The 26,418-nt window shown below is 44.8% G+C and overlaps 1 protein-coding gene across 1 annotated transcript in view; it reads left to right on the forward strand.

Moving 5' to 3' along the window:
* The window catches only part of MYO10 (myosin X), a 259,863-nt gene that overhangs the window by 106,307 nt on the left and 127,138 nt on the right, over window positions 1–26,418 (forward strand). The window contains exon 3 of the mRNA XM_061393844.1: window positions 7,455–7,613. Coding sequence (XP_061249828.1) covers window positions 7,455–7,613 — 159 coding nt within the window. The remainder of the gene's footprint in view (window positions 1–7,454; window positions 7,614–26,418) is intronic.

Raw genomic sequence — 26,418 nt, forward strand, 5'->3', positions numbered from 1 at the left:
ATGTGTACTTTCCTAGAATTAAAAGGGGATTGAAAATGGCTCAGCTGTTTTTTTTTTAAACTAATTAACTACTTGATTTTCATTTTTCATACAGAGGTAGACCCAGTGTTGGGCAAACCTTCTCTGAGGCCCCAGTAGGGTTGATGGGCGGCCTTAGTTTTGTTCCCACGCTTAATCCAGTCCATCTTGTGACCAGTGGCTTTTATTTCTATAACAGGAGCTATTTGTTCTGAGGCCCCGTTTTCTCTAAATTGATTTCCTGTCTATTAATCTTCTATACTTTGCCCCGTTTCTTAACCTTTACCACCTTTCTTCTAATATATGCCCCATTGAAGTCACTCAGTTTGTTTTGAGTTGGGTTTGGAGGAATTCACATTGCTATTGCGTTTTGGCTGTTGTTTGTTCCCAAAAAATTCCTGTAAAAAGAATTCCATTCCTTAGCCCTAAAATTTTCTTTTTTGCTGTTTGGGGATAAAGTTGTGCAACTTGTACCGTTTGTTGTTGCACAGGAAAGACTTCTGGTAGTTCAAGGGGCTCTCCTTAAAAATTCTTGAACAAGATTGTGAATCTTATTAATCCTTTGAAATATTTACAAATTAGCTATTTATTCAACCAATATGCTTTAACACACTGAATGCAGAAGCCTGATTCCATTCCTTTCTTCCTTAGGGTTTCTACTTTGATGTTATCTGATCAGTGAGGGTGTCTTTAAACACAACATAAAGTAACCCCTCCGGGTGCTTAATCCCTTTACCCTCATTTATGTCTTCCTAGATATTCATCACCATCTGCACAGTGTTATATTTACTTGTCCATTTCTACTTTTTCCTTCCCCTTATTAGAACATACACCATATTCCTAATGCTTACAACATATCAGTAAATATTTGTTTGAATGTATGGATTTTCTTTGTTAATTTATCAGATACTTATCAATGTACCAGGCATCACTATAAAATCTTTGCAAATGTTAACCCATCTCTGAATGGATGGTTCTCTCTGCCTTTCCTTCACACATACATTTTCTCTGCTTTACCCACTGTTCTTTGAAATAATCACTGTTTTGATCAGCTGCAGCCCTGTCTTGGCATGATATTTCTTTTCTCTACATAACCTCTTATTTATGTAACTGTTACGGTCTATCCTGATTCTTTCTGAGGTCAGGAGAAGGAATAGCACTCATTCTCTTGATTGTCCCACTCCCGGAAGGGCCACGTGCCCACATCTGATAATGCGTGTATCTGAAAACATACGAGGAAATCACATGAGCTAAGGTGGGGACTCGATTTACAGTGGTAACCATTTTTTCAGAGACCACGTGCCCAGCTCTGAGTTGCTTACTTGGACTATACATTGTCTTACTGTTCCCAGGGTGTGAAAAAAGGCAACAGAATGTTAATGTGACATAAATACTTAGTCATTATGGATATCATTTTTTAAGTGTCAGCTGTAGGGGGTGTATACTCAGTCATGTCCGACTCTTGGTGACGCCCATGGACTATAGACTGCCAGCCTCCTCTGTCCATGGAATTTTTCAGGCAAGAATACTGGAGTGGGTTGCCATTTCCTCCTCCAGGGGATCTTCCTGACCCAGGGATTGAACCTGTGTCTCCTGCATTGGCAGATGGATTCTTTACTGCTGAGCTACCTATGAAGCCCAAGATGGCTGCTACTGTTAGCCTAAATGTATTTGACTTTCTTGTATGATGTTAATGAATTAAAATGAGGGTCTGATATCCTGTGTTTTTCTACACTCTTGAATTTCTTGGTATTTTCCTTTAATACCTGCTCATCTTGGCTATGGCATAGCCCCCTTCCATGCCCTCAGTGGCCCCAGACCTGTCCTACCCCGTAGGGGGCACTTACGCGGTGGGGGGCCACCTCCCTATGAGGTGGGGCCGCTGGGGCCGGCACTTTTCCTGGCAGGTGCCTGGGCCCAGGAAACAGCTGGGAAAGTGGCTGGACCTCAGAAGAGATGGCTGGGGTCTGCCCTGGCTTCGAGAGTCTCTCAGAACTGGTTCTGACCGACCCTTGTGGTTTATGTGGCAGAAGTGCACCACTGAAGTGTTCATTTTTCTCTGGAACATAAAAGAAACATGGCACCTTTTTCCATGGTTTATGGAACCATTGGGTTGGTACCTCTGCTTTTCTTCGTGTGCCATTCCCTTGTGCGATAACATGCTGTTTGTTTCCTTACAGGCAACTTGTTGTTGTTAAGTTGTTTAGGGTCCAACTCTGTGACCCCGTGAGCTGCAACTTGGCAGGCTTTCCTGTCCTTCACTATCTCCCGGAGTTTGCTCGAATTCGTGTCCGTTGCGTCAGGGATGCCATCCAGCCATCTCATCCTCTGCTGCAGTCTTCTCCTTTTGCCTTCAGTCTTTCTCAGCATCAGGGTCCTTTCCAATGAGTCGGCTCTTTGCATCAGTGGCCAAAGAGTTGGAGCTTCAGCATTAATCCTTCCGATGAATATTCAGACAACTGGTTGACATTGAAAATTAGAATTCCCCAATCTGCCGGTACCGTTCAAGAAAGTTGCTTTGTATGTATGTACACATGCGAGCTTGTGTAGATAACATTTTTTGTGTTGTTTACATTTTGCTTTTACATCTTGGTGGTTTTATTTGAAGGACAAACATAAAAGTATCAGTGAAAAGAATCAATTCAGTCGCTCAGTGTGTCTGACTCTTTGTGACCCCATGGGCAGCCAGGCCTCCCTGTCCATCACCAACTCCCAGAGCTTACTCAAGCTCATTTCCATCAAGTCACTGATGCCATCCAACCATCTCATCTTCTGTCATCCCGTTCTCCTCCTGTACTCAATCTTTCCCAGCATCAGGGTCTTTTCCAGTGAGTCAGTTCTTCGCATCATGTGGCCAAAGTATTGGAGTTTCAGATTCAGCATCAGTCCTTCAAATGAATATTCAGGACAGATTTCCTTTAGAATGGACTGGTTGGATCTCCTTGCAGTCCAAGGGACTCTCAAGAGTCTTCTCCAACACCACAGTTCAAAAGCATCAATTCTTCGGCGCTCAGCTTTCTTTATAGTCCATCTCTCACATCCATACATGACTACTGGAAAACCATAGCTTTGACTAGATGGACCTTTGTTGACAAAGTAATGTCTCTGCTTTTTAATATGCTATCTAGGTTGGTCATAACTTTTCTTCCAAGGAGTAAGCGTCTTTTAATTTCATGGCTCCAGTCCCCATCTGCAGTGATTTTGGAGTTCAAAAAAATAAAGTCTCTATTTTCATTGTTTCCCCATCTATTTGCCATGAAGTGATGGGACCAGATGCCATGATCTTAGTTTTCTGAATGCTGAGTTTTAAGCCAGCTTTTACACTCTCCTCTTTCACTTTCATCAAGAGGGTCTTTAGTTCCTTTTCACTTTCTGCCATAAGGGTGGTGTCATCTGCATATCTGAGGTTATTGATATTTCTCCTAGCAGTCTTGTTTCCAGCTGTGCTTCATCCAGCCCAGCGTTTCTCATGATTTACTCTGCATATAAGTTAAATAAGCAGGGTGACAATATACAGCCTTGGTGTATGTACTCCTTTTCCTATTGGGAATCAGTCTCTTGTTCCATGTCCAGTTCTAACTGTTGCTTCTTGACCTGCCTACAGATTTCTCAGGAGGCAGATAAGGTGGTCTGGTATTCCCATCTCTTTAGGAATTTTCCACAGTTTGTTATGATCCACACAGTAAAAGGCTTTGGCATATTCAATAAAGCTTAAGTAGATGTTTTTCTGGAACTCTCTTGCTTTTTCTATGATTCAACAGATGTTAGCAATTTGATCTCTGGATCCTCTGCCTTTTCTAAATCCAGCTTGAACATGTGGAAGTTCACGGTTCACATACTGTTGAAGTCTGACTTGGAGAATTTTGAGTATTACTTTGCTAGCATGTGAGATGAGTGCAATTGTGCAGTAGTTTGAACATTCTTTGGCATTGCCTTTCTTTGGGATTGGAATGAAAACGGACCTTTTCCAGTCCTGTGGCCACTGCTGAGTTTTCCAAATTTGCTGGCATATTGAGTGCAGCACTCTCACAGCATCATCTTTTAGGACTTGAAATATCTCAGCTGGAATTCCACCAGCTTTATTCATAGTGATGCTTCCTAAGGCCCACTTTAACCCTAACTTCCAGGATGTCTGTCTCTAGGTGAGTGATCACACCATCGTGATTATCTGGGTTGTGAAGATCTTTTTGTATAATTCTTCTGTATATTCTTGTCACCTCTTCTTACTATCTTCTGTTTCTGTTAGGTCAATACCATTTCTGTCTTTATTGTGCCCATATTCTTGAAGAGATCTCTAAACTTCTCCATTTTATTGTTTTCCTCTATTTCTTTGCATTTATCACTGAGGAAAGCTTTCTTATCTCTCCTTACTATTCTTTGAACTCTGCATTCAAATGGGTATATCTTTTCTTTTCTCCTTGCTTTTTGCTTCTCTTCTTTTCTCAGATATTTGTAAGGCCTCCTCAGACAACCTTTTTGCATTTCTTTTTCTTGGGGGTGGTCTTGATCCTTGCCTCCTATACAATGTCAGGAACCTCTGTCCATAGTTCTTCAGGCACTCTGTCTATCAGATCTGATCCCTTGAATCTATTCGTCACTTCCAGTGTATAATCGTAATGGATTTGATTTAGGTCATACCTGAATGGTCTAGTGGTTTTCCCTACTTTCAGTCTGAGTTTGGCAATAAGGAGTCCTTGGTCTGAGCCATAGTCAGCTCTCGGTCTTGTTTTTGCTGACTGTATAGAGCTTCTCCATCTTCTGCTACAAAGAGTATAATCAGTCTAATTTCGGTATTGACCATCTGGTGATATCCATGTGTAGAGTTCTCTTGTGTTGTTGGAAGAGAGTGTTTGCTATGACCAGTGTGTTCCCTTGGCAAAACTCTATTAGCCTTGTCCCTGCTTCATCCTGTACTCAAGGCCAAATTTGCCTGTTACTCCAGGTATTTCTTGAGTCCCTACTTTTGCATTCCAGTCCCCTATAATGAAAAGGACATCTTTTTTTGGTGTTAGTTCTAGAAGGTCTTGTAGGTCTTCATAGAACTGTTCAACTTCAGCTTCTTCAGCATTTCTGGTCGGGGCATAGACTTGGATTACTGTCATATTGAATGATTTGCCTTGGAAACAGAGATCATTCTGTCGTTTTTGAGTTTGCATCCAAGTATTGCGTTTCGGACTCTCTTGTTGACCATAATGGCTACTCCATTTCTTCTAAGGGATTCTTGCCCTCAGTAGTAGATATAATGGTCATCTGAGTTAAATTCACCCATTCCGGTCCATTTTAGTTCACTGATTCCTAAAATGTTGATGTTCACTCTTGCCATCTCCTGTTTGACTGCTTCTAATACACCTTGATTCATGGACCTAACCTTCCAGATTCCTATGCAATATTGTTCTTTACAGCACCAGACTTTACTTCCATCACCAGTCATAGTCACAACTGGGTGTTGTGTTTGCTTTGGCTCCATCTCTTCATTCTTTCTGGGATTATTTCTCCACTGATCTCCAGTAGCACATTGGGCACCAACCGACCTGGGGAGTTCATCTTTGTGTCCTATCTTTTTGCCTTTGCATACTGTTCATAGTAGTGAAGTGGTTTGCCATTCCCTTCTCCAGAGGACCATGTTTTGTCAGAACTCTCCACCATGACCCATCTGTCTTGGGTTGGCCCTACATGGCATGGCTTATAGTTTTATTGAGTTGGAGAAGGCTGTGGTCCATGTGATCAGTTTGATTAGTTTTCTGTGATTATTCAGTGTATATAAAAGTATACAGTGAATAAATATGGCATAGACTCCATCATTGAATGATTGTTTTATGTTCCGGAGTTTGTAAATCTGGTCAAACCGGTCAGCACATGAAGCTGAATGGGTGCAGTTAATACTCTACCCAGTCAATGGTGATGAAAGAACCGTGTGTAGATTTTAGAAGTCCACGTGTGTTCTATAATCAGTCTTGCAGTGTCCGAGTTGTCTCCAGTACACAATACAATGGGCTTCCCTGGTGGCTCAGTGGTAAAGAACCTACCTGCCATTGCAGGAGATGTGAGTTCAATCCCTGGGTTTGGAAAGTCCCCTGGAGAAGGACATGGCAACTCACTCAGTATTCTTGGTCAGAAAATCCCATGGACAGAGAAGGCTAGTGGGCTATAGTCATGAGGTTGCAAAAGAGTTGGACATGACTTAGCAAATGGACAGCAGCACATATGCAGCACCCACCACTGGTTTTGGAGTTTAAAAAAAGATAGGGCTTCCCTGATAGCTCAGTTGGTAAAGAATCTGCCTGCAATGCAGGAGACCCCAGTTCGATCCCTGGGTCGGGAAAATCCCCTGCAGAAGGGAAAGGCTACCCACTCCAGTATTCTTGCCTGGGAATTCCATGACTGTATAGTCCATGGGGTTGCAGAATTGGACACGACTGAGTGACTTTCACTTTCAGGCTGTCAAAGAAGCAAACCAATTGTAATTTATTTAACTTTTTTTTTTTTTTTTTTGCCTGCTCCCCGTTGCATGAAGGATCTTAGTTCCCCAACCAGGGATTGAACCTGTGCCCCCTGCAGTGGAAGCGTGGTGCCTTAACCACTGAACAGCTAAGGGAGTCCCAAACCAGTTGTATTTTAAACCTGAGAGGATTTGTTTTCCTGAAGATCACAGGAATGCTGTTTATATATCTCAGTTGAGAATGGATCAGTTGAGAAGGGAGAATATTTTTCAGACTTCCCTGAGAAGCTGTGTTTCAGTCTCTGAACAAATGTACAGACTGTGTGCTGAATTTTGTGACAACACTTAAATTGCAGAGCTTTGTTAGGAAGCTTTGAACTATATCCCATGGTCCCTTGAATATATTATACAGTGAAATCAAATTATTTTCTGAAAGGTTGGTCAGCCAGCTTCTTAACTGTTACTGCTTTGCCTCAGTGGGAGAAAAGTAAACTGAAAATGTTATCATTTCTGTGATTTCCACAGGCGAGTTAGTACTTGAACCAGTGTCTTCTGGAACTTTGAATGTCAGTTGTCAAAATAATTTGCTACCTTTAAAATTAGGTGAGGTTTCCCAGGTGGTGCTAGTGGCCAAGAACCCTCCTGCCAGTGCAGGAGACAAAAGAGACGTGGGTTCCATCCCTGGGTTGGGAAGATTCCCTGGAGAAGGAGATGGCAACCCACTCTAGTATTCTTGCCTGGAGAATCCCACTGACAGAGGAGTCTGGTGGGCTACAGTCCTTAGGGTCCAAGAGGCAGTCACGACTGAAGCGACCTAGCACAAAAATAGGTAGGTGGCATGAAGGAAATTAAAGTGTTCTCTGCAGTCTGATTTTTGCTGGTGGATTCAGGATCCTTTTGCCGGTATTGAACTGAGATTGTATTGTAAGTTGGGAAACGGTCAGTGGAAACTGTTCATTGCCCATAATTAAGCTGTGAATTCGTTCCCCCTCATCAGGTATTCACGTACAAGCAGAGCACAATTACACACCAGAAGGTGATGCCTATGCAGCCCATGGATGAGGAGGGCGTGGATGACATGGCTACCCTGACAGAGCTCCACGGGGGTGCCATCATGCACAACTTGTACCAGCGCTACAAGAGAAACCAAATCTATGTAAGTTCCGCTCTCAGTCCCTTAAAAATCCTTCCAGTCTTTTCCTTCCTCTTGCTGCGTCACATGGCATACAGGATCTGTTTCTGGGCCAGGGATCAAATCCATGCCCCCTGCAGTGAAAGCATAGCGTCTTAACCACTGAACCACCAGGGAAGTTTCCAAACTCCCTCCAGTTTGAGTCTGTTTATTTTTGTTTTCAGAGAGTATTTCCTTTTTGAGAACCTCCCGTTCTTCTAAGTAAAAGCTATATTTCTAGTTTTTTTTTTTTTTTTTTGCCAAATTAGAGATGTGGGTCCATAAATCATGTTCTCGTGTTGATTGCCTGGACTTTATTAGCAGGGATGGCTTTGTAGCGAAGGGTAATTTGACCTCTTTCTTCTCCTGAGTGCATTCTGTTCCTGAGTGTTCTGTTCCATAAAGAAGTCACGCAGAGTGGTTTGACTTCCTCACTTAAGGGCTGAGGAGAAATGTGGCTTTACAAACAAGCAGACCTGAGCTCAAGCTTTTTTATTTCTCATTTTCTTGATTTTTTTTCTCCTTTTATGGATTTTCACTTTTTTTCTTCTGTCTCTGAGGCCCATCTACGGAGAGATTTCTTTCTTTCTTTTTTTTTTTTAATTTTATTTTATTTTTAAACTTTACAATATTATATTAGTTTTGCCAAATATCGAAATGAATCCACCACAGGTATACCTGTGTTCCCCATCCTGAACCCTCCTCCCTTCTCATACCCTCCCTCCTCATACCCTCCCTCTGGGTCGTCCCAGTGCACCAGCCCCAAGCATCCAGTATCGTGCATCGAACCTGGACTTTTAAAGGTTACATTCCATTTACAATGATCTCAAAATATTAGCAGTATTCTCCAAGTTATGCAGTCCATCCTTGCATCTGTCTTGTACCTCGCTGTCCTCCACCCCTCTGTTGCACCCCTCCCCTCATCCCTGGTAACCCCTAGTTTGTTCTCTCTCTGTGGGTCTGCTGCTTTTAGGTTACCCTCACGAGTTCATTGTATTTTTTAGATTCCACATGTACGTGATGTCACACAGTATTTGTCTGACTTGCTTCACTTGGCATAATGCTCTCCAAGTCCATTCATGTTCTGCAAACGGCAAAATTTCATTCTTTTTATGGCTGAGTAATCCATTTTGTATATGTACGTATGTGTGTGTGTGAATGTCACATCTCTTTATCCAGTCATCTCTTGGTGGACACAGGTTCCTTCCATATCTTAGCAACTGTAAGTCATGCTGCGTGAACTTTGGGGGTGCATGCATCTTTTCGAACTAGTGTTTTCATTTTTTTTTTCCATATACATACCCAGGAGTAGAATTCCTAGGTCATGTGGTAGCTCTATTTTTAGTTTTTTGAGAAAACTGCATACTGTTTTCTGGAGTGGCCGCACTGATGTACATTCCCACGAGCATGTAGGACGTTTCCATCTACGGGACATTTGGCTTCAAGGGAACCTATCTCCCTTTGGGATTGCTCTTTTGATTGGAGACACGTCCTGGTATAAAAAGCAGTCATGCACATTTCTCCTCAACTTTTATGAACTCTGTGCCTATATTATAAAAGTAATACCTAAAAATCGCTTCTGTAATCATCCCTTTCTGACATTAAAGTATAAATTACATCATGTGTCAAGAATGATTTGCAGACTTTCTCCTTTCCACCTGCCTTTGTTAGCTGGTCTTCACTGGGCAACTGTTGATAGGTGTTTATTTTTCTCGTCAAGTTCAAATTCATGCAGTTTTTTAAAAACCCAAATTTTAATACTGTAAAAACCCTTCATCTTTCAGTAGTTTTTATTCTTTAGGAGTTAACACTCAGTTTTGGCAGTATGCCTGTGATTATGATGAATAATAATATCAGCCTTTCCAATAACTAGGCTTCCATCATAGCTCAGCTGGTAAAGAATCCGCCTGCAGTGCAGGAGACCCTGGTTTGATTCCTAGGTCCAGAAGATCCGCTGGAGAAGGGATAGGCTACCCACTCCGGTATTCTTGGGCTTTCCTTGTGGTTCAGCTGGTAGAGAATCCACCTGCAATGCAGAAGACCTGGGTTCAATCCCTGGGTTGGGAAGATCCTCTGGAGAAGGGAAAGGCTACCCACTCCTGTATTCTGGCAGTCCATGGGGTCACCAAGTCAGACTCGACTGAGCAACTTTCATGTTTCACGTTCTAACAGCTAGCAGGTGCTAACTGAAACTCAGGATCCTCTCAGTATTGTGGTTGCTCTAGTTTATCCATCCTTAGACCAGGAGAGGAGAATTGGGAAAGAGGGAAGAATTAGATATTTGTTAATGCAAAATTGTCCTCAGCTTCAAGAAAAGAAGGTGTTTATTTGCCTTTTTTTAATCATGGGAAAGTGGCATTTTTGCCAGATTGATCTAATGCTTGGCAAATGTCTTCAGACAGCCTTGTATGGAGAAATGGAGTCGCCTTCTAGTCCTCTGACTGACCTTGCTTACTCTCAGTCTTTAGAGACCGCATTTTCCATATGTCCTTCAGAAAACGTCACGTTCATACATGTTTCTATAAAAGTGGCTGTGTATCCTGCCTTGTACATGTGATTGTTGAGCAAACGTGGGTTTTCTCCTGTTCCCATCTCAAAACTGCTTCCTTCCCACCTACACAGGTGTCCAGGGGCCCATGTGCCATGCCTGTGCTTTCAGCATTAAGTCTTTGACACTGCTGTGTACCTGTTGACACAGCAGTTTCCTTGCTCACTTGGTCAAGGGCTGATTTTGTCTCTCTTGAGCCAAGGACAGTCAGGTACCTGGCAGTTGTGCCATATATTTGTAAAACAGATGCCATTCATACTAGAAGCAGCATAGTTGATGATAAAAGTAAAGCTGGATTTAAAATTTCTTTATTGGTACCTATCTGTTATAAATGAATATTTCAGAATTCATATCCTTCTGTCTTTAGATGTATGTTTTTGTTATACATTTAATAGTCATGAAAAAGTCGATTAAGGGGAGAACTGCTGAAGAAGATTAAAGGACAGAGCTTTTAAAGCTCCCCTACACCATGATGATATTGTAAACCTGAATAAGCCATATGAATAGGATCTTGATTTTTTCTTTTTTCCTGGAATGAAGATCTTTTCTCTCCCCTTTGAGGAAAAAACACAGGATTTTTGTACAATTTACAGCTCAGGTCAGTTAATTATACCCTATATGCCATCCTTTTAGAACCTAGGTAATTGTATTATTGTATATAAAGCAGCCATCTTGATGTCCATTACTGAAGCTGTTTTCACTGGATGCTCGTACCTGTCAGACGCTGCTGCAAGGAGACAGAACTACCACCTATCAGAAAAGCACAGCTTTCCACCTTTATCTCAGCCCTAAAGCGATGCTTGCTCATGTTTTAAAAGAGGGAAAAATGGCTTGACTTGTAACAGAGGTGCTGTGTTAGTTTTCTTTTGCTGGCGTAACAAATTACCAAAACTATGAATTTTGTTTTTTTTTTAAGTTTTGTAGGTTTGTTTCAAAGGGACTTACCAGACTAAACTCCAGCTGTGGGCATGCTAGGCTTCTTTCTGGAGCCTCTAGGGAAGAATCTGTTTCTTGTTCTTCCCCAGTGTTGGGAGAGGTCAGTTTCTTGTGGTTGTGGGACTGAGGTCCTCATTTTCTTGCCGGCTGGCTGCTGATTCCCGGCTGGTAGAGGCCTCCTTCCTTCACGTTCAAAGACAGCTACCCTGGGCCTAGTCTTTCTCATGCTTCAAATCTCTTCCTCCTCTCATCTGATCTCTGACCAGAGCCAAGAGAGGTTCTCAGGTTTTAAAATTCATGTAATTAGATAGGGCTCACCTGGGTTAATTCCCAGTCTCAGAGCTTACAACTTTAATCATATCTTGAGTCTCTTTATGTGCAACATTGCTTAAGTCACAGGTTCTGGGAATTAGGTGAACATCTTGGTGGCGCTAGGTCGTGTCTGACTCTTTTCAACCCCATGAAGTATACAGTCCATGGAATTCTCCAGGCCAGAATAGTGGACTGGGTAGCCTTTTCCTTCTCCAGGGGATCTTCCCAAGGGCTTTCTAGGTGGTGCTATTGGTAAAGAACCTGCCTGCCAGTGCAGGAGATGTAAGAGATGTGGGTTCGATCCCTGGGTTGGGAAGATCCCCTGGAGGAGGAAATGGCAATCTACTCCAGTATTCTTCCTGAAAAATCCTATGGACAGAGGAGCCTGGCGGGCTACAGTCCACGGGGTCACAAATAGTCAGACTCGACTGAGCGATTAACACTACTATGACTACTTGGTGGGGCAGGGAGCGGCGCATTACTCTGCCCGCCACAGGGGCCCTGCTTCGAGTCCTGTCATTGAGAAGGAACCTGTGTGTGTCTGTCCCACCACTCTGGATCATTTGTTGGCTTTCTGTTTTGGGCACCACAGGTTGCTGGTAAGCAGACCCATCTCCAGGTAGAGGGGTCTGTTGTTTGTGCTAAGAAGGACCATTAACTTCTCTTCTCCTTGAGGGCTACTCTTTTTTTTTTTAATTTTATTTTACTTTTAAACTTTACAATATTGTATTGGTTCTACCATATATTGAAATGAATCCGCCACAGGCATACATGTGTTCCCCATCCTGAACCCTCCTCCCTCCCCATACCATCCCTCTGGGTCGTCCCAGTGCACCAGCCCCAAGCATCCAGTATCGTGCATCGAATCTGGACTGGTGACTCGTTTCATATATGATATTATACATATTTCAATGCCATTCTCCCAAATCATCCCACCCTCTCCCTCTCCCACAGAGTCCAAAAGACTGTTCTATAAATCAGTGTCTCTTTTGCTGTCTCGTATACAGGGTTATCGTTACCATCTTTCTAAATTCCATATATATGCGTTAGTATACTGTATTGGTGTTTTTCTTTCTGGCTTACTTCACTCTGTATAATAGGCTCCAGTTTCATCTACCTCATTAGAACTGATTCAAATGTATTCTTTTTAATGGCTGAGTAATACTCCATTGTGTATATGTACCATAGCTTTCTTATCCATTCATCTGCTGATGAAAAGACAGCCTTCAGAATGGGAGAAAATAATAGCAAATGAAGCAACTGACAAACAACTAATCTCAAAAATATACAAGCAACTCCTACAGCTCAACTCCAGAAAAATAAATGACCCAATCAAAAAATGGGCCAAAGAACTAAATAGACATTTCTCCAAAGAAGACATACAGATGGCTAACAAACACATGAAAAGATGCTCAACATCACTCATTATCAGAGAAATGCAAATCAAAACCACTGTGAGGTACCATTTCAAGCCAGTCAGAATGGCTGCGATCCAAAAGTCTACAAGCAATAAATGCTGGAGAGGGTGTGGAGAAAAGGGTACTCTCTTACACTGTTGGTGGGAATGCAAACTAGTACAGCCACTATGGAGAACGGTGTGGAGATTCCTTAAAAAACTGGAAATATAACTGCCTTATGATCCAGCAATCCCACTGCTGGGCATACATACTGAGGAAACCAGAATTGAAAGAGACACGTGTACCCCAATGTTCATCTCAGCACTGTTTATAATAGCCAGAACATGGAGGGCTACTCTTATCGACTGAGAACATTATAAGACTTCAATAAAATATTTCTTCTAGCTTTTAGCATCCTCCGTTCAGATGTCGGTGGACTTCCCAGGTGGCTCAATGATAAAGAATTTCTTCTGCCAGTTCAGGAGAGGCAAGAGACATGGGTTTGATCCGACTGGATTGAGAAGATTCCCTAGAGAAGGAAATGGCAACTCACTGCAGTATTCTTTCCTGGAGAATCCTATGGACAGAGAAGCCTGGCAAGCTTGGAGTCCTTGGGGTCCATGGGGTCCTTAATAGTCCATGGGGTCACAAAAAAGTTGGACATGACTTAGTGATTAACAATTCATATGTGGGTAGAGAGCTATGAAGGCATAGAGCACTCAGTAGACAAAGTTGAGTCCACTTTTCTCTACTCACCTCCCTTTGGGCTCTATATTAACCATTTAAGTTTTTTATGTCAGTTTAAAAAATTTTAAAGGTCAGGTGTCATCTGATAGTATCCTTATTTCTTCAGGGATCTGAACATTCTAAGCTTTCAGGCTTGTGTGTGATTTTCTTCCCAGGTAGCACCTCCCAGGTAGCCTGCCATTGTAGAAGACATAAGAGACACGGGTTTGATCCCTGGGTCAGGAAAATCCCCAGAGGAGGGCATGGCAACCCACTCCAGTATTTTTGCCTGGAGAATCCCTTGGACAGAGGAGTCTGGCTGGCTATGATCCATAGGATCACAGAGTCAGAAACGACTAAAGCGACTTAGCACGCACTAACAGGAATGGTTTTCTGACCCTTTAAGACTGTTCCGTGAAGATCTAGACTTCATTTTACAAGTTTTATATTCATATTTTTGCCAAATTTCTATTGATTTTTCATTTTTACTTATCAATATTAAAAAATAATTTTTAGCCTCAACAAATAAAAGGCCGTGTGTCATAACCCTCGTACCTGATGGGGCTGTTTCACAATAGAATGGCCAGTGAAAGCTTTAAGAACCTTACTAACCTTTGTATCAGTACCTCTCTCCCCATCTTACTCATCTAACACCATGGGTCGTTATTTGGAAAGTTCCCACTTGGAACTTGGGGCTGCTCCTTCCGGCCACAGAGACTTTGCAGACCTTGGGGTCTGTTGGTCTCTGTGACTCCAGCCTTGCTGCTGGTCCAGTTTGGCTCTGAGCCCTGGGTTAGAGGGCTTCCCAGGTGGCTCAGTGGTAAAGAATCTGCCTGCTGATGCAAGAGATTCGGGTTTGATCCCTGGGTGGGGAAGATCCCCTGGAGAAGGAAATGGCAACCCAACTCCAGTATTCTTGTCTGGAGAATCCCAGGGACAGAGGAGTCTGATGGGCTACAGTCCATGGGGTTGCAGAAGAGCCAGACACAATTTAGTGAGTAAACAAAAGCAACAATAATAACCCGGGTTAGAGCAGCTCTGTTCTTCCCACAGTTGCCTGGCCCAAACCTTGCCTCTGCCCCATTACAGGATTCCCTCCCTAGAACTTCAGGTTCTCTCACTTAATGCTCCACTTAGTCAGCTTTCCCATCCTCTGGCGACTTCTCAGATGAGAACTCTGCTTATCACAGCAGCTCCCGATCTGTGACCCTGCCCCAGACTTTCACTCCAAACCTCTTGTCTCTGTGTTTCCCGGCACCTTGGAGAGGGTCCCCTGAGTTCCACCCTGGGAAGAAGTGTCTTTTCCCACCACTGATGAGGCCTGATGTGGACACCTCCCCACACCTGTAAGTCCCTAAAAACTCGGAGAGGAGGGGTGTGTGTTGTACAGAGCGATAAGAGGTGGGGGGAGGGAACAAATTGGTGGGTGAGGAGGAGAGCTGGCTTCTCTTGGAGAGGGGTGGCCGCAATGATACTACAGAGGAGGGCTGAGAGTTGATTAGAAGAAAAGGCTAGAGAGATGCCTTTTTTGAAGGTGGAGAGATGAGAGTGTATTGGTGTGATGGCTTTGCTAAACTGGGAGAAAGTTCCTTTGTTTATGGAATCTGATTTTTGGGGAACATCCGATAGTTAGTGGAATGCATAGGTGGGGGTCAGGACACCTTTAAAAGGAGTGGTTCTGGACCAGATGTGTGGGTCTTAGGGGACTTTTGGCAGTACCTGGAGGGATTTCCCGTTGCCATAGCGAGGGCAGAGGATGCTGCTGGTATCCTGGTATCTGTTAATAGTTGGTAGAAGCCAGGGATCTACTAAACATGCCCAGATGTAGAGGACAGCCCCCCTACAAAGAGTTATCTGGCCTAAGATGTCAGTCATGCTGAGATACCCTGCCTTACTTAAAGCTAGACAGCAGTGTTGGGGCTTGGTGGTAAAGAGACTATATTGTCCTTGCTAAAGGCTTTTGAAGAGGCTGCTGCTGCTAAATCCCTTCAGTCGTGTCCAACTCTGTACGACCCCATAGATGGCAGCCCACCGGGCTCCCCGGTCCCTGGGATTCTCCAGGCAAGAACACTGGAGTGGGTTGACATTTCCTTCTCCAATGCATGAAAGTGAAAAGTGAAATTGCTCAGTCACTCAGTTGTGTCCGACTCAGCGACCCCGTGGACTGCAGCCTACCAGGCTCCTCTGTCCGTGGGATTTTCCAGGCAAGAGTACTGGAGTGGGGTGCCATTGCCTTCTCCGTTTGAAGAGGCAGTTTCCTTGAAAAAAGTTTAGAAGGGTTGATAGGGAAGTGATGTGATACAGTCTACGGAGGGTAGGTTGGGTGGGAGAGTGTTGCAATATCTCAAAGCGGGTAGATACGAGGGTTTTGGACCACAACCTGATATAAAGAGCTGAATCACTGGAAAAGACCCTGATGCTGGGAAAGATTGAAGGTGGGAGGAGAAGGGGACGGCAGAGGATGAGATAGTTGGATGGCATCACCAAGTCAATGGACATGATTTTGAGAAAACCCCAGGAGATAGTGAAGGATGGGGAAGCTTGTCGTGCTGCAGTCTATGGGGGTCACAGAGTCGGACACAACTGAGCGACTGAACAAGTGCAGCAGATATGGGCGTGAGCAAGAGAAAATTGCATGTGATACCCAAGGGGGAGGGGCTGAGGGAGGCAGGGCTGGCTGTAATGATGCCCTGATGTCCCCAAGAACAGTTCTGACAGTTCCTCCAGGAGAGGAGAGTGGGAGAGACGAGCTGGGTTTTAGATGCCTGTTGCATTGTATTCTCTGGAGCCTGGCTCATTTCCCATTCTGTACCCAGCATCTAAGCACCCACTGGGCCAAAACAGATGAGGTCTCTGTTGCACTGACTGCCAGCTCTGTGTCCGGAGTGAAGGGATGGCCTGCCAGCTCTGTGGTGTGGCAGTTTTGTTTTCTGCCCAACAGAAGAGAAACACGTTGTCTCCATCACGGGGTTTGTCGTGCTCTGGCTCAGTTGCCTGTGGGAGCCTCCTGTCTAAGGAGCGGGCTGGAAACCGCATCAGAGCTCGGCTGCAATTATGGGCTTGAGGATGGCTCCAGAGGAAGCCCCGCTCTGTTCCACCCACCTCGTGGGTTCGTTTGTTGGTCTTGCTGAACAAACAGCAGAGCTGAGAGTCAGATGAGTCCGTTTTAAGACGTGGAGCTGTGTCTAAAGATAAACGGTTGTGAAAGCACAGAAGATGCTTCACAGCTCGTGTATTTTTAGGTGTTTCAAAAATAAAACCCTCCTCTGGTAAGGTGGCCGTGCAGATCGAATGTGAAAATGAGTTTGTTGTTCCCAAATTAACTTCCAGACCCGTAAAAGGTGCTGGCAGGCAGCTGCCTGTTGAAGCCATGTGAATTACAAGTGAGTTCACCTGGGCTGCCCGCAGTGTTCACATCAGGCCAGCCAAGCTGCAGGGTTCAGTGTTTCGGGCGTGCGGATCTCAACCTGCGATTCATTTCCTTGATTCATTCAGTCTTCCCAAAGGAGACTTTTGGGGGTTATTTCCCACCGGTTCCCAAACCCAGTGTCAAGTAACAGCGTGCCTCTCAGGGATGGCCTGAAGACTGGATGGCCAGCAGGCTGGGCATTTGTCTCATACCAGGAACAGCTGAATACAGTGTGGTTTGTAGGGTTTTTGTTCTTCACATGAAATCAAGACTGGTGTTGCCAGAAGATGATTGTAACCATCTGTCTGACTCTGTGTATTTTTAAACTTGACCAAACATTTATCCTCTTGAGTTGCCATTTCTACATCGGCACATGGCGGTGGCAATTAGAAGCTTTGTTTTTGTTCATTTTTCTCCCCTTTCTGGCCTCTTTTGGGTCAGATTCCTTTCAACAAGGGAGGAATATGAGTCAGAAACACACTCAAATTAAGTGGAAATGTCACTTCTAAATGTAAGAATTTGACTTTAGTCCTATATCTTGAGTTACTGGTTGTGATCCAGTTTTCAATGAAGTTGAAGGCTTAACAGTTTGAATTGTTTAATTGGATGAGGATGGCAAGCAGTTTTGTTAGGGAAGAAGGTGGGTGTGGAGCATGAGAACTCAGTTAAAAAGGGAACTTATTGGTACATTGGTAATGAATCCAGGTGCCTCCAATGTCTCTACGTTGACTCAGCCCTGCCTGTGTGCCAGGCTGTGCTGTGGATCCAAGGATGCAAAATTCCTCTTCACCGTGGTAACCGTTTATTAAAATAATGAATGAACAAAAGACAGCGCCCCTCCAGGACCTCCCAGCTTGTTGATGAAAGCAGACATATCATACCTTTGACAACGGCTCGGGGCGACAATGACTGTGATAAAAGTGCTGGGAACACAAAGAATGGGCATCGCAAGAAGAGCTGAGGGGGTCAGAAAAGGATCCCAACTGCGCACTAGTGCGGAGTTTTGAAACATTCCTAGGGGAATTCAGCCAAGAGGGAGGGTGGCTCTTCCCTGGCAGAAGATCAACAAAGACTTGGAATAGCATGATTTGTCGACCTGCAGGACAGCCAAGAACCTGCAGTGGAGGCTTTGTGCAGCCGACTGGTGAGGTGGTCAGGAGCAGGCGAGGAAGGGCCCTGTGTGCTAGTGACCTTGACTTCATTCATGAAGGCTGGCAGGGGACAACGTCAAAGGTGAGTTCTGGGAACGCTCACTCTGACTGTGGGTGATGGATGAGTCCAGCAGGTGTATCCGGTCTAGGAGGAGAGGTGACCAGCAAACCAGATGGGAAATGTTGGGGTTCAAAACAAGTCCTCGGGGAGCTAGAGTATGATATTTACTAAGAGGTAGACTCTCGGTGTTTTGTTGGGTATGGGGGCAGCACGCTGTATTGCTATAGGATGACTCCTGGATTTCTGGTTTATCCACTTGGGTAGACTGTGGTGCCATTTGTGAAGATGTGGCTGTGCGTAGAGAAGCAGGTGTTTTGCAGGAAGCCAAGCTGAGGGCAGCCAGTTGCAGATGCCCAGCAGACTCTTGCGTACACAGATCCACAACTTAAAACCAGAGCTGTGCTCCAGAAAGAGATTTAGAGAAGTGAGTCGACCCCATGGGCTGTAGCCCGCCAGGCTCCTCTGTCCATGGGGATTCTCCAGGCAAGGGTTCTGGAGTGGGTTGCCGTACCCTCCTCCAGGGGGATCTTCCCAGGAATCAAACTGGGGTCTCCTGCATTGCTGGAGGATTCCTTACCAGCTGAGCTACTAGGGAAGCCCCGGAGAAGGGTGGGTGGAAAGTAAATCTGGATAGTGGCCCCCACTTCTTAACGAGGACCTTCCCTGTAGGGAAGACATGGCGGGGACTGGGCCAGTTTCCCCGGTGCATTTAGGTTACTTGATCTACATCTAGCTTTTCAGGACCATGTGCTGAATGCCGTTGTAGCTTTATTTTCATGAATGAAAACAGTAATACGCACCTGTGATTTATGTAACACTTTCACATGGTCATTGGGTGGAGGAACAGAGGGTGTGTTGTTGTTATTGATTGGAATCTGGGCCCTGGAGGGGTTAAGCCGTGAACCAGGGAAGGTAGGTCCAGGATGAGGACTTGGGGTCTTCTGACCTGACCACACCTTGCTGTCTCCATCACTTCTTCCTGTGTTGTAAAAATGACTTTGCAACAGTAACACGGATGCTCCATATCTACCAGCAGAATGTATCTGAGGCTACTGGGTCACTTTTAGTGTTCTTTTATCTTTTTTTTTTTGGCGGGGGACAAGATACTAGGTATTACAACCTTTGTTGTTGTTGTTGTTCGGTCGCTAAGTCGTGTCTGACTCTTTGTGACCCCATGGAGTGCAGCACGCAGGCTTCCCTGGTTTTCACTATCTCCTGGAGTTTGCTCAAACTCGTCCATTGAGTGGATGATGCCATCCAACCATCTCATCCTCTGTCACTCCCTTCTGCTTTTGCCCTCAATCTTCCCCAGCATCAGGATCTTTTCCAGTGAGTCGGCTCTTTGCATCAGGTGGCCAAGGGATTGGACCTTCACCTTCAGCATCAGTCCTTCTAATGAATATTCAGGGTTGCTTTCCTTTAGGATTGATTGGTTTGATCTTCTTGCTGTCCAAGGGACTCTCAAGAGTTTTCTCCAGCACCACAGTTTGAAAGCATCATTTCTTCAGTGCTCAGCCTTCTTTATGGTCCAGCTCTCACATCCGTATATGACTACTGGAGAAACCGTAGCTTTGACTAGATGGGCCTTTGTCATGATGTCTCTACTTTGCTGTACTTAAGCCTTTTGAAACCTTGAATTGGTAGGCTATGTCTTAAAGCAATGAAGGGAGTCTCTCACAGCGTTTTATAGCAATAGGCACTGCAGCTGTTCCCGATTATTAAAATGGGCAAGGAAATGTATTTTTTCAGTGAGTTATGTGGAACTCCTCTGACTAGAAAAAAAATTTTATGTGCTCCAAAATAGAATATACTTTCTATTTCGGAAAAGCCGTTAAAATGACCAGGCGATTTATTCTCATGAAATTTGGAATCCGGTGTGAGGGAAGCAGCACATGGCCCCACCTGGTGTTTGAGAGCTGCATGTACCCTGAGTCCCAAAGTGCACGGCGTTCATGACCGTTTTTGGAGCAATGACAGCAATTGCCTTTTTATAGAGTGAGCATGGAAACACAGGCTCTTCACTCAGGCATTCAGCTTTCACTGTAGTAGGTTTTTAAATTCATAGGTGTCAATCCATTTAATTCTACCAGCTACTAATGTTGTTATCCTTGCTTTACTTGAGGAAACTGAAGCACCAAGAATTTAAGTAACTTGAACCAGTGGAACCAGCATTCAAATTCAGACTGTAGCATTTAATGACTATAACTCACTAATAAACACAAAAATACGAATAAGCACAGCTATGATGTTATTGGGCTTCCCAGGTGGCTCAGTGGTAAAGGATCCAACTGTCAATGCAGGAGATGCAGTTCCAATCCCTGGTTCAGGAAGATCCCCTGGAGAAGGAATTGACAACCCACTCCAGTATTCTTGCCTGGGAAATCCCATGGACAGAGGAGTCTGGTGCGCTACGACTGTAGCAAAGAGTTAGACACGACTTCGCGACTGAACAGCAAGAGAGTGGTCCATGGCACAAGCATGGAACACATGTTTTCTCACCGCTCTTGTGACTTCTTACCACATTGCATCTCTGGCATCCCTTGACACTTAACTAACAACGAGGCTGTTCTCTTCCCCACTCCACTCAGTCTCCATGTTTACTCCCGTGTCAAACTTCCCTTGTTATCCAACAGATCTCTTATCCATGCAGCCTTTGTTTTGGTGACAAAATAATCCATGCAAGGTGGCATGTTCAGGTAGTGGGAGAAAAGATAAAGGTGCCCTGGCTGTACTTACTTTTGCGGATGGACCTCAACCACTTCATCTAATGTGAAGAAACCGTTAGGAACTATGACTTTGGTTGCCATGTTGATTTACACCTTCCTTTGCTGGGGGAGGGAGGGTCCAAAAGTATCATTTGGCACCAGTATGGGCGCAAACAATGAAAATGAGAAAGTAACTCAAGCTGCCCCCACTTCTGTGACTGTTAGGAGAAAAATTCGTTAGGATGTGGGTGTTCAGTCACCTTTCTGGAGGTGCTCAGACTCTTTTCTCGAATATTCTGTGGGTTGACCCTGAAGACTGTGGGAGCTATGAAGGAGTTTTATGCAGGGGAGTGTCTGTCTTCAGGTGTTCATTTGTCAAGGGTACAGCTAGGATTGAACACAAGACTTGAGTGGGAAATGAGTGAGGAAGGAGACTCTTGGGGATAATTGAGCAAGTGTGGTCAGGATGGTGTGGATGGAGAAAGAGGGGGTTGATTGAAGAATTAATTGAAAGTGGGGCGTGGCCAGCACGTGGAGACAGTGGCTACGGACTGTGAAGCTGGAGAGTGGGACGATTCCCATCCTATATGCGTGTGGGTGAGTGGGGAACGGGGGAGTCACCGCAGACCTGTGGGAAAGCACCCCCCCAATCAGGATCCAGGGTCCTGCCCTTGCTCGCTGGCTCTCTTCCTTCCTCTGTCAGCAGAGGCAGCTCTGTTCCTCTGAACCGTGGCCTCTGGGCTGCCCATAGGTCAAGGTTATGTCGCAGCATGTCTGCGTAGGTCAGTTGTGCTCTGTGCCCCGTGGTTCTGAAACGTGAGTCAAGGTGTTTTGCAAACATGTAGACCTAATTGTCATTTGAAATCTGGTGTCAGGCCTGCTGAGAAATGACTCAGGTCATTAGTGAGGAGGTGAAACTGTAAAACGTGTGCTTTCATGTTATAAAAGCCTAACCTACTTCTGGAACTAAGTGGATGTGCTTACAGTAAGAGGCATTTTGAACTTTCCACGAGGCATGGTTTCCCACAGTCTTAAAAAACAGCAGTGAAAAACTGGGTTCTTTCTCCATACCAGCCAAACACACATTTCACATATGCTTTCCTTTTCTTTTTCTTTTGGAAGTGGGGAGAGATTCAGATGATTGAATTTGGGCTCAAATTTAGACTGGTTTTCTCTCCCCCACTGTTGGCACAGGGGAGTCCATTGGTTGAATTTATTGGCATCCACAAAATCTGTAAGACAAAGTATTCAAGAGTGGGACAGTCTTCAGACGTGTTGGAATGATTTTTGAGCCAGAGACACTAGCTGGGTGTGAGCTCATGGACCAGCTCTAACTGTGTGTTGGGGACCAGGCTCAACTGGGGAAGGTAAGGTAATGTTAGTGGGTCATGGGCATAACCACCACTGGCATGATCCTTCCATCCTAGGGGCTGCCTTAGTGCTGACCACCTGCTGTTCGGAGAGCCCCACTTCCTGCCCCTAGAGTCTCTGGGGGTTGGGTGGGAGGCACGGGTGTGTCATCTGTAATGGCCACACCATGGACCTCATTATCTTTCTGAAAGACCTTAACCTTGCTTCACTGGGCCAAGTGCCATGAATTACTCAGAAACAAAACGAGGCCTCAGATGTTCTGGATGTTCTGTCTTCACCTTTACTAACAAACTTAATGTCCTGTGGGTCTCCTGCCCCCATACAGAATCCACGTCATCTGTATCAGGATAAGTGACTTTTTTTTGTTTTGTTTTTAATTTTACTTATTTATTTAGGCCATGTCAGGTCTCAGTTGTGGCACACAGGATCTTTCCATGTGGTACATGGACTCTCTAGTTGTGGCATGTGGACTCAGTTGCTCTGCAGCAGGGGGAATCTTAGTTCTCTGACCAGGGATTGAACCCCTGACCCCTGCATTGGAAGGCAGATTCTTTTTCTTAAGTGATTCTAGGGGACTGGCTCCCCAGCTGGGAAAAGGGAGCACGCCTATGAGGTTTTGACCAAAGTCATCACTTTCAAAAGAAAGCTTGTATTAAAAGCTTATGATGTTTTTTCATATATAAATCAATATTTAAAAAACTCATCTCAGAATTTTATAACCACCTTGCTATTCTGCTATGAACGGGAGGCATGCAGGCAGTGCATGCTCAGTTATATCTGGCTCTTTGTGACCCCGTGGACTGTACCCCACCAGGCTCCTCTGTCCATGGGATTTCCCAGGCAAGAATACTGGAGTGGGTTGCCATTTCCTCCTCCAGGGGATCTTCCTGACCGAGGGACTGCACCTGCATCTCCTGGATATCAACAGGAGTGCCAAAATTTTCACAATTTGGGCATCTTATTCTCTTTTCAGATATGTTAATGATGGGTTACTTTTCTAATATTCATTTAATAATCAAACTGATGCCCTGACTGTGGCTTTTCTCTTTTACTTGTAGCTGAGACAGGGGATTGGCAGCATGCCTACCTATCTGTATAAAGAGAATCTTCACTGATTGTCTTGCGTTCTGCCAAAGTGGGGAGGGGGAAACATTGTAAATGTTCTAAATGTTCTGTGAACATTCATTCACCAAAAAATGAAGTCTTGGTATTTCACTGAATAAAAATAATAATAATGTAGACAGCTACCAAAGGGTAGAAACAAGCTTGACATTTTAGACCTACAAGAGGAAGGAGCCAGACAGACTCCCAGAGCCTCAAGCATCACCTACCTGCCTGCCTCCCTCGTCTCTGCAATTGTAATAAAAGAAGCTGCCAGCACCTGTGTTCCAGGCATTGATGGAAGGGTTCTGGCATCCCCCAGGGGGCCATGTGATTCTCTGCTCGCCTGTAGAAGTAGGGCACTTTCCTTCCCCAGGGGAAAAGGCTGCATGCACTCTTCTTTCCAGCCCATCCTTCCCCTGATGCTCTGATGGGGAAACGGGGGCCCTCTAGAGAGTGCAGGTTTCCGAAGACCTGAAAATTCACTCCTGAAAGCTCTGCATCTTTTCATTGTTTTTTAATGGAAGCGAAATGTATGTAACAGAAAGCTGACCACTTGAAGGTAAATTCAGTGGCATTTAGTACATCCAGTGTTGTACAACCAGCACCAAAATGTTCTCATCGCCCCACTGGAAGCCCTGCGCCTGCAAAGCAGTCAGCTCTCAGTCCTTCCAGCCTGCACCCTCCCTTCTGCCCGTGTAACCACCTCCAGTGTTGGTCTGACTTCTGTCACCTAGCATCACGTGTTCAAGGTTCATCTCCAAGAAGCCTGTATCAGTACTTCTTCCTTAGCATGGCTGAATAACACTCTGCAGTATGGTTGCACTGCATCTGTTTACCCATCTATCTGATGGTGGACATTGGGTTGTTTCTACCTTTAGGTTCTTGTGTACGATGCTGCTGTATTTTTGTTGGGAGTACCTGTTTTTAATTCTGTGGGGGTACATACCTAGGAGCGGAACTGTTGGGGCAAACAGTAGTAACTCTTTGACCTTTTCAACCTTGTTTTGGTTTAAAATGTTTCCAAAGCATGCTCTCGACCATCTTACATTTGAAAGCAGTTACACGGGACACAGGATATTTTGCTTGATGTTCCTGAAAGTCACTGTAAATATAGATGATTACAAATTGCTATAATATGGTACAGATGCACTCAGGATGTTTGAGCTTTCTGTCTATGTTTCTTGCTTTTCTTGAACTCTGCTGTGTTACCACCCCCTGCCGGCGAATGTGAAGAGAAGGTTCTGGGTTTTAGGTGGCCTGCATTCACATCTCACCTCTGCCCCTTACTGACTGTATGACCAAATGCAAAATTTTATCACTCTACCTTAGTTTGCTCATCTGAAAAATAGGTGCAATAATACCGTGAATCTCCTAGGAATACTGGGAGTGCTTTCAAAGTCTCAGGCCCTCTATATTAGTCTGTTCTGACTGCCATAACAAAGGACCACGGACTGGCTGGCTGAAACAACAGGACAGTTATTTTCTCACAGTTCTGGAGGAAGCTCAGCATTTGAGGTCAGGGTATCAGCAGGGTTGGTTTCTCCTGGGGGCTCCTGTCTTGGCTTGAAAATGGCCACCTTCTTGCTGGGTCCTCACGTGGTCTATCTGTGCATACACCTCCCTGTGTTTCCTTGTGTATCCAGGTTTTCTCTTCATACAGTGACAAGTTTGGGCTTCCCCGGTGGCCCTAGTGGTAAAGAACCTGACTACCAATGCAGGCTGCAGATGGTGACTGCAGTGATTTTGGAGCCCAAAAATAAAGTCTCTCACTGTTTCCATTGTTTCTGCATCTATCACTTCATGGCAAATAGATGGGGAAACAGTGGAAACAGTGGCAGACTTTATTTTTTTGGACTCCAAAATCACTGCAGATGGGGACTGCAGCCATGAAATTAAAAGACGCTTGCTCCTTGGAAGAAAAACTATGACCAACCTAGACAGCGTATTAAAAAGCAGAGACATTACTTTCCAACAAAGGTCCATCTAGTCAAAGCTCTGGTTTTCTAGTAGTCATGTATGGATGTGAGAGTTGCATCATAAAGAAAGCTGAGCACCGAAGATTTGATGCTTTTGAACTGTGGTGTTGGTGAAGACTCTTGAGAGTCCCTTGGACTGCAAGGAGATCAAACCAGTCAATCCTAAAGGAGATCAATCCTGAATATTCATTGGGAGGACTGATGCTGAAGCTGAAGCTCCAGTCCTTTGGCCACCTGATGTGAAGAACTGACTCCTTGGGAAAGACCCTGATGCTGGGAAAGATTGAGGGCAGGAGAAGAAGGGGATGACAGAGGATGAGATGGTTGGATGGCATCACTGACTCTATGGATATGAGTTTGAGGAAGTTCCAGGAGTTGGTGATGGACAGGGAGGCCCGGCGGGCTGCAGTCCAACTCTGCGGGTCGAAAAGAGTTGGACACAACTGAGCAACTAAACAACCAATGGAGGAGATGAAGATGTGGGTTCAATCCCTGAGTGTGGAATATAACTGGAGGAGGGTGTGACAACCCACTCCAGTTTTCTTGCCTGGAGAATCCCATGGACAGAAGTGCCTGGCGAGCTGTAGTCCACAGGGTCGCACAGAGTCAGACATCACTAAAGTGACTTAGCACATGCAATGACAAGTTTAGGGCCCACCTGAACAGCCTCATTTTAATTTAATCATCTCTAAAAGGTCCTGTCTACAGATAGAGTTGCATTCAGGGGTGCTGGAAGTCAGGGCTTCAGTACATGAATTGGAGGAGGGGACAGAGCCCATAGCATGCTGTCAAGCCCAGGGCTCCATGAACACACCGTGGAAGCAGGCAGATGAGTGGTGGAGGCTGCAGGACCTTAGCGCCCGCCCTTCTCATCTGCTGTTCCACTTGTGTCTGAGCCTGGGAACCAGCAACCCAGCTTCATTAGCCTTTCTTAAAGAAGGACAGATGAGTTAGTCTGTGTCCACGTGGAGGAGGCATGAAGCATGATGCTTTGATAACTCTGTAGCGTCTGTTTTGCTCTTCTGAAGATTTTGCTTTAATTTCTGGCCTGGATTGGGTTCCAGAAAAGGGAAGGTTGCCAGTCAGCTTTTTTC

Source organism: Bos javanicus, chromosome 20 (assembly GCF_032452875.1).
Source record: "Bos javanicus breed banteng chromosome 20, ARS-OSU_banteng_1.0, whole genome shotgun sequence".
Taxonomy (NCBI): domain Eukaryota; kingdom Metazoa; phylum Chordata; class Mammalia; order Artiodactyla; family Bovidae; genus Bos; species Bos javanicus.